Source organism: Anastrepha obliqua, chromosome 4 (genome assembly GCF_027943255.1).
Source record: "Anastrepha obliqua isolate idAnaObli1 chromosome 4, idAnaObli1_1.0, whole genome shotgun sequence".
Taxonomy (NCBI): domain Eukaryota; kingdom Metazoa; phylum Arthropoda; class Insecta; order Diptera; family Tephritidae; genus Anastrepha; species Anastrepha obliqua.
The window spans coordinates 101711055-101719015 of NC_072895.1; the positions used below are offsets into that span (position 1 = coordinate 101711055).

At 33.9% G+C, this 7961-nt stretch overlaps 1 protein-coding gene across 1 annotated transcript; it reads right to left on the bottom strand.

Annotated features, from left to right (window-relative positions):
• Positions 1-4403: 4403 nt before the first annotated feature.
• LOC129245476 (26S proteasome non-ATPase regulatory subunit 7) lies at positions 4404-6067 on the bottom strand. Its single transcript, XM_054883655.1, has 2 exons — positions 5783-6067; positions 4404-5707 (listed from the first exon to the last, which is right to left on the bottom strand). Exons 1-2 carry the CDS (start codon positions 5955-5957, stop codon positions 4863-4865), a joined length of 1020 nt encoding a protein of 339 aa, XP_054739630.1. The 5' UTR covers positions 5958-6067; the 3' UTR covers positions 4404-4862.
• Positions 6068-7961: the final 1894 nt, after the last annotated feature.

Genomic DNA, 7961 nt, shown 5'->3' on the forward strand with positions numbered 1-7961 from the left:
GTAACTCAAATGTGTGAGCGGAGAGCGTTGTTGTTGTAACCACATAAAACACTACATACATACGTTTTCGGAGGAGTGCGATTTAGAACCGACTCTCGGGGGAAGTATACCAACTCCTCAGTTCGGTACTTTTTTCATGAGATTATACATATAACTGTGTTCAAAATAATAGCGCGACGAATTGCCAAATTTTAAAGTTATCGGAACATCTGAGCACTGTCACTCCAGCAGCATTGCTGGAATGTATGGGAAATGTTTATGCTGCAATAACAACAACAACAATCAAATTTTAACTTTTTTTATTGTACAAAAAAAATATAGTGCATTCTACAACAAAATACATATGTATAACTCAAAGCGCCAAACTTTGCATAAAATTCACAAAAATTTAGCAAATTTACATCAAAAATTTAAATTTTTTAATCAGACTCATTAGAAGACTTCAAATATGCAGTTTTTGTGTCACAAAAATTTAACAAATTTACATCAAAAATTTAAATTTTTTAATCAGAATGATTAGAAGACTCAAAGATGCAGTTTTAGTGCAATAAAGTGTAAGTTTGAAGTCGCCCAAAGCAAAGTCTCTTATGGGGTTAGGGGTAGTCAGATGCCCGAAAAAATGATGATTTTCAGTAACTTTGTTTTGCTAGTCAATTGCTTTATTTTACAAAAATAAAAACATAGCATTAATACATCATGTTTCGACTTGACTTTAGCAAAATTTCAAAAAAAAATTGATAATAATTGTTGTTGTTGTTGTAGCAGCATAAACATTCCCCATACTTACATAGGGGACAATTAATTGTTTAATAAAGATCGAAATTTTTGAAAAAAAATCCTTCGATCACGCACGAGTTTTTTATGTTTTTCGAAAAGAGTATAAATTTTATTGAAATCTTCCAAGCGGTTTTTAAGGGTTTAGGTGGGTTTGAAAATTTCAAAAAAATCGATTTTTTTTTGTCTCATTAAATAGTAGGGGAGGGGGCCCAGTTGTGACGCGGGTTTTGAAAAAAATTAAAATTTTTTCCTCAGTTCCGCAAATTGAAAAATGAAGAAGTTTAACATTTAACTATTAACCAAACGCAACTTTTCTCCAAAGAAAGTATGTTTATTTGAGTTACTCAAAAAATTTTGGAACACATTTTTTCAGGATAACTTTTTTTAGGACAAAAAAAAAGTGGCCCAGTTGTGACGCACCTCAAGAAATTTACTGGAAATGAGAAAATATGAAAGGAATGTCACACCAATTGTTGTGATTTAATGATTTATTTATTTTGAAGGCTTTCAATGGCAAAAATAATGAAAAATACAAAAGAAAATGTCCTTCAATGGCCATAAATGACAACGATTTTTATTCATCATCGTCATCTAAATATTCCTAGTCGTCGTCCACGTCACTTTCGCAGTGTTTGCAAGTGAAATAACTTGCCTGCATGTTGGCGCACTTCAAATGAACTGGACGCTTGCATACGTTGCAATTGATCGAGTTGGCAGCGGTCAATTTCAGCGGCAACAGCTTTAAGCAAATGATGATATGATCGTAGTGCAAAAAAAAAGGTGCGTCATAACTGGGCCACCCGCTGAGTCACAACCGGGTCACGATACTATTTTGTGTATGACAAGCAAGTTTTTTATAGACACCACATAATCACATAAATCCATATAGAATCACAAAATATACGGCAAATACAATATTTTGATGCATTACACTCGCCTTTTCACTGTTAATTTCACAAAATTTTGGTACTTTGAGAAAAATCAAAATAACTTTTTCGCACGATTTTCAACACGATGTTTGGTGCGTGTATACACAATGCGACTACTAACGTTGGTGTCTGCACAAAAACTGCTGAACGTCAAACGAACATGATTGGCAGGGCTCAAACTGTCATTTTCATACCGCATGTCAAAAATATTTAGCTGCGTCACAACTGGGCCCCCTCCCCTACAGTATGTTTAAAATACTCTCCTAAAATTTTAAGTCAATCCGAGTAAAATTCTAAGAGATAGACCCTTCAGAAGTTCCGCCCATTAGGCCACGTCAATTGAGCGCTTCGCTCGTATACGTGTTTATCTCAAAACTCCATTTTTTAAGTCGGTGGACACGATATCTCGAAAAGTTATGAAGCGATTTAGTTCAAATTTTGTACAAATCTTTGAAATAACATTATCAAGTTATTGAACGAAGGATTTTTTTTTTTAATTACAACTATTTTTTTTGAGCCAATGTATGTCGAAAATTTCACTAAAAAATGTGTTTTTTGGTTCAAAGCCTGTCAAAAATTCAAATTTTGATTTTTTTTTTTTCCTTCGTACAACAACGAGATTTATCCATGTACTAACGAAATCCGTTTGGCTTTTTGATTTTAGATGAACCAATAATGAGTTATGCTGTCCAGGGAAAGAGCATTTTTTTAGACGTCAAGGAAGATGCGGGTCCAACGGCTGAGTTTTCGAAATTTTTAAATAAAAATTTCACAAAATACTGTTTATATATGTATCTTAGATATAATGAATTGTTTAAATACAGTAGGTTCTGTTTTTATGCGGCTTTTTTTTATGCGGTTTTGAAATAGTGCGGTTTTTTTTTAAATTACAAAATGCATGTCGACCTATGGGGAATTGTACATATAAACAAGATTCTAAACCAGCTAAGCAAAAACTCATCACAGATTTCATCAGAAATGCTAACCCTACAAGTATGGAAGATATATAAAGATATAATTTTCAAAGATACAATATTTTGTTTATGCGATTTTATTTAATTATTTCAGATTCATGCGGTCTATGGAACGTATCGATAGTAATAATATGGGACTAGTGCCCTTTTTTATGCGATTATTTCAGATTTATGCGGTTTTAGCATTTGAAACGTATCTATAGTTTTACTATAGAACTAGTAGCTTTTTTTATGCTGTTTTTTCTTTATGCTGTTTCTTGCGGAACGTATCTACCGCATAAAAACAGAACCTACTGTAAAATATATGATTTTATATACTAAAAAAAATAGTCAAAATCTTCCTTTTTTCAACCTCTGAAACCCACCTAAAGCTAAGTAACTAAGTAACTGTGATCACCAGTTCAAAAAACATAGTTTTGAGAAAAACGCATTTAAAGTTTTGCGCCGAGCGCCGGAGCGACCGAGCCCCCTTCAAATTTTCACACAATATTTTAAAGATAGTGTACTTTAAGCAAATGCGAAAAAAAATCCATTTTTTTTGAAAATTCTGACTACCCTAACCTCTTATATGGAAGAAACCGCTCAACACCTCACCGAAAACAAATTGCGGAAGTTGACGAGAATTTCGAGCACTTCGTTATACTAATAATGAATGGGCTAAAAAAAACGTGCTTACATAGAATTTCTCTTAAAATTGTAAATAAAAAGTTGGAAATTTTGATGTGTTTTGTTTTGAAATTTGTTAAACTTGTGAATTTTGTATAAAGCATGAAGCTTTGCGTTGGTTGTGTTGTAGAATGCGCTATACTTTTATAAAAAACAAACTAAATACAAAAGGTAAAAAAAATTGTTAAAAATCGTAACATTCCTATTATTTTTAATACAATTGCATGTAGAAGTGTAAGGGAAATAATGTTACTATCGAATAATCAGAATAAACTATAACGGATCCGCCACGTTTAAACGCATTTGTAAGGGTTTTATTAGTATAATTTAATTATACAATAAATATCCCCATAACCCATAACGACGTAGTTTACAAGTATGTGTCTTTGTTGTTGTTGTAGCGGCATAAACATTCCCCATAATTTCATACGGGGAATGCTGCTGAAGTGAGTCCTTGGCCGGATATAAATCCGGGTCATTCCGGTTACGTAGAACCGACTGTCGTGGGAACACCGTTGTCATCTTTGTTAAATCCTTTCCTTTCTTCGTCATAGTTTGTCCACGAAGTGAAAAGCCTATCCAACGTGGTATCCAGCATCAGTGGGGTATAGCGTACGCGCCTATCCGGCGTTTTGAAGATTCATAAGATTAAGAAGCTGCCGCTTTAACGGACAGACAAATAATGCTAGAAATGTAGTTTAATGTTAAAATAAAATAAAAATAAAGCGGAATACCCTGGCAATTTGAGTATTTTTATCTTTTTATACCGCCATTTAAATGATAGCACAAAAAAAGTTCCTTTGTAAGTTTGGGTGGTTAACAATCGGTATTTTAGTACACTAATCTCAATTTATCCATGCATTTGGAATATAATATTCCAAAATATAAAATTAAAATATGCTCCACTAGATGACAAACCAGTAGGAATAAATAGTTTCAATTGACGGCTTTCGAAAAATAAAAGGCAAATCAATAAACTCTTCCTTTTACAAATTCCATAGACACACCCTGTCTGCAGTCAAGTACAAGGCGTGCACCGAAATTATAAACTAACAAATTTCGTTGTTGTTTTTTTGGTAAACATTTCTTATATTGTACTATTGTTTATGCACATACATAAATTAAGTATATGGACATTAGTTTTAAGCGAAAAAATCGTAAGTTGCAAGCGTAGAAGAAACACATTTCCCCGTTATTCTTTAGTAAACGTCAAAAATTAAATGGTGTACAAAGTTGTTTTATATTTAGTAGTGCTACACGTACAGCTTGCATTTATTGGATATTCTTTTTTATTGTATGTATGTAAAGTACTTGCGTAACATATACTAAACTTAAATGTACATGAAGAAGTGTATGCATTAATGTTGGAGTTAATTATTTTTTATTTATCTTTTTTACCGCTTTCGCACAGCTTTTATTTTCTTTTATTTCCTTCTGCTGAAACAACGTTAACGCTCTAGTGGTTTTTTCTATTTTTCTTCTTCTTTCGGTGCGGTTTCTTCCTATTCTTTCGTTCCTATTTCTTGGTACTCTTGCCACTATCTTCCGTGCTTTTAGCAGATTTCTCATCGCTCTTCTTGTCTTTGTCCTTCACATCTTTGCCATCCTTATCTTTATCCTTATTCTTCTCCTTTTCCTTCTCCGCATCCTTGTCAACTTTTTTGCCCTCCTCTGCGTCACGATTCGTCAGCTTGTTATTGATGAGATTGTGCAATGCAATGATGGAACGTACCATGGACGCCAAATATACGACAAGCATTTGATCATTCGTTTTGACGTACATCGTCTCAGTGAACTGTTCACTTGTGATGTCGGGCAATAAATTGAATATATCTTGAAGTTGGTACACAATTTGATAATTAATGGGCATTTTACCATCACCGACGCGTTGTAAATAGTTCTTAATATCGTGTAATTGTGCGTTCAAACCCTTCAGACCCATTAATTGGTTGGTAATTTTTTGTGAGAGGCTACCAACTGTGGTATCCTTAATATCTCGCAGCAGATGTTCCACACCCACTTCTTCCGCTTCTTCGGCTCCAATTTCACTTGGTACATGCTCAAATGTTTTACTGGTGGGTGAACCGTCATCATGCACCTCTTCAATTGCAATATATGCTTCAGTAGGTAGACCTAAATCTTTAGGTTTCGCGTCAATTATCACCAACACTGAATTGGGACAATAGCGGCGTATTAATTCATTTATTGCAATATCATTTTGATGTAGTTTAGGGCCAGTATGATACCAACCAACGACCCGCTCGCGTGCATTTACTTTCTTGAACATGCCATACATGTTTTCTAAATAATCGTGATCCAAAAACCATACTGACTTGTCTTTTTCGTCCTCATCGAAAGGCACTTAGGATATATTAAATAAATATGAAAGCATTTATAAATGAAGACAATGTTACAACAAATATATAAATAACATACCAGCAAAACTGTTGGATACATCAAGTATTCCTTTTGAACGCCAACAGCCCAACAACACACCGACAACTCGTCTCTGGTTTCCAATCTTTCCCATGCGGTTGAAGTGGTCCACTACAGAGAGCAGCACCAATGGGTGCACAATCACCTTGTTTACATTTACCTCCAATGATGGCATAATTTCCTATTAATTATTAATTATCTATATTTAAAGGTTGGCCGTGTAATAAAATCAGCTAGATGACTTTTGGAAAACTTTTGCTTATAATGCCGATTAAGAAGAAGAACAATGACAGTGAATTAATTCAAGTCAAGTTGTCGGCACTGTTGGATAGCCATCAGCAAAATATGATGTCGGTAATGCAGTGCAAATGTTGGGAAGTTGTGCAAACAGACACAGATTGGTTTTACAAAAAACCATACTCTCAAATAATTGGAAATAGCTATTAGCTGTCAAAAACGATAAACAATTTAATTTTAAGCAACCTGTGTTAGTGTCGTTTCGTACAACGAAACGTCGACGAATTGGCCAGTTACGTCAAATTATTTGCCAAATTTACTGCCTTCCAAATATCATAGGCAGTAATGAGGAATATGAATGGATTGTGAATGTATTAATATAAAGCTAGTGGCATTGCAAAACTGTCCCGTGTAAACGCCGACTAAATGCGGAAAAAAGATTATAATAACGGTTAGATTATATTAGTTTCTTTATGAGGTTTGCACCTCGACCTCATGACCTGTTGTGTGGCCTCTACTCATCATAGTGCCTCATCTAGACCCAGTTCCCTTGTTAAACTCAGGATGGAGCTGAGTTGGATTGAGCGTATGTGCCTTTCTTCTGGCTGTAGTTAGCCAAGATGTCTCAACCTTCTCCGAGATGTAGCCCTGCATTCCAGCAGCAGATGCATTAGAGTCTCTATATTGGGAGTTTGATAAATACCGCTTGCATTGTAGACTTCACTACAAGTTTTCAGTGCTACCTTAACTGTGGAGAATTTTTAACTCAGTTTAACATTGAAAAATTTTGTTGTTGTTGTTGTATCAGCATAAGCATTCCCCATACTTACATACGGTGAATGCTGCTGGAGTGACAGTCCTTGGCCGGATATAAATCCAAGTCGTTTCGGTAACGTAGAACCGACTGTCGTGGAAACGATTGAAATTGAAACGAAGAATTTTGTGTTTGAACTTAGTTTAGTTGGAAAACTGAGCAACATAAATATAGGTCCTTAAACAATTACTTTTTGAGCAATGAATCTAGGTTATCTATGGTAGAGAAACCGTCTAAGAGTACTCTATTATTTATTATAACTTAAGGGGTTAGGTGGGTTACAGAGGTTCAAAAAAAGGGTATTTTTACTATTTTTTTTTAATATATGCAATCATATATTTTATTTAAACAATTCAGCATATCAAAGATACATATTTAAACAGTATTTTGTGAAATTTTTATTTAAAAATTCCGAAAACTCAGCCGTTGGTACCTCATCTCCCTTAACTTAACTCATTATTGGTTCATCTAAAATCAAAAAACCAAAAATATTTCGTTAGTACATGGATAAAACTCGTTACTGGACGAAGGAAAAAAAAAAATTTAATTTGAATTTTTGACAGACTTTGAACAAAAAAACACATTTTTTGGTCAAATTTTCGTCATGTGTTGGCTCGAAAAAATTAGTTGTAATAAAAAAAAAAATCCTTCGTTCAATAACTTGATAATGTTATTCCAAAGATGTGTGCAAAATTTGAACAAAATCGCTTCATAAAAAATCGAGTTTTGAGATAATCGCGTATACCTGCGAAATGCTGCACTGACATGGCCTGATGGGCGGAACTTCTGAAGGGTCTATCTCGTAGAATTTTACTCGGATCAATTTGAAATTTTAGGAGAATATTTTCAACATATTGTACTATTTAATAAGATAAAAAAAATCGATTTTTTGAAATTTTCAAACCCACCTAACACACCTTAAAACACAATACTAAACCCTCAAACCATTCTTCCATGGTTATTAAATATGATTACTTATATAAACAAAGATTTATAGAAAAATTAATTTAATTTCCCTGATAAAAACTGTTTTTATATGCTTCAGGAAATGTTTCCGACCCTGCGATAAACATTTATGTCCCCAAAAGTCATTTGAAATTCTTGGCTGAAAAGGAACTTAATTATAAT

Coding starts and splice junctions, on each gene's coding strand:
- LOC129245476 (XM_054883655.1), bottom strand. CDS start 5,957: ATGCCATCATTGGAGGTAAATGTAAACAAGGTGATTGTGCACCCATTG. Junction 5,708..5,782: donor TGTATCCAACAGTTTTGCTG/GTATGTTATTTA, acceptor ATATATCCTAAG/TGCCTTTCGATGAGGACGAA.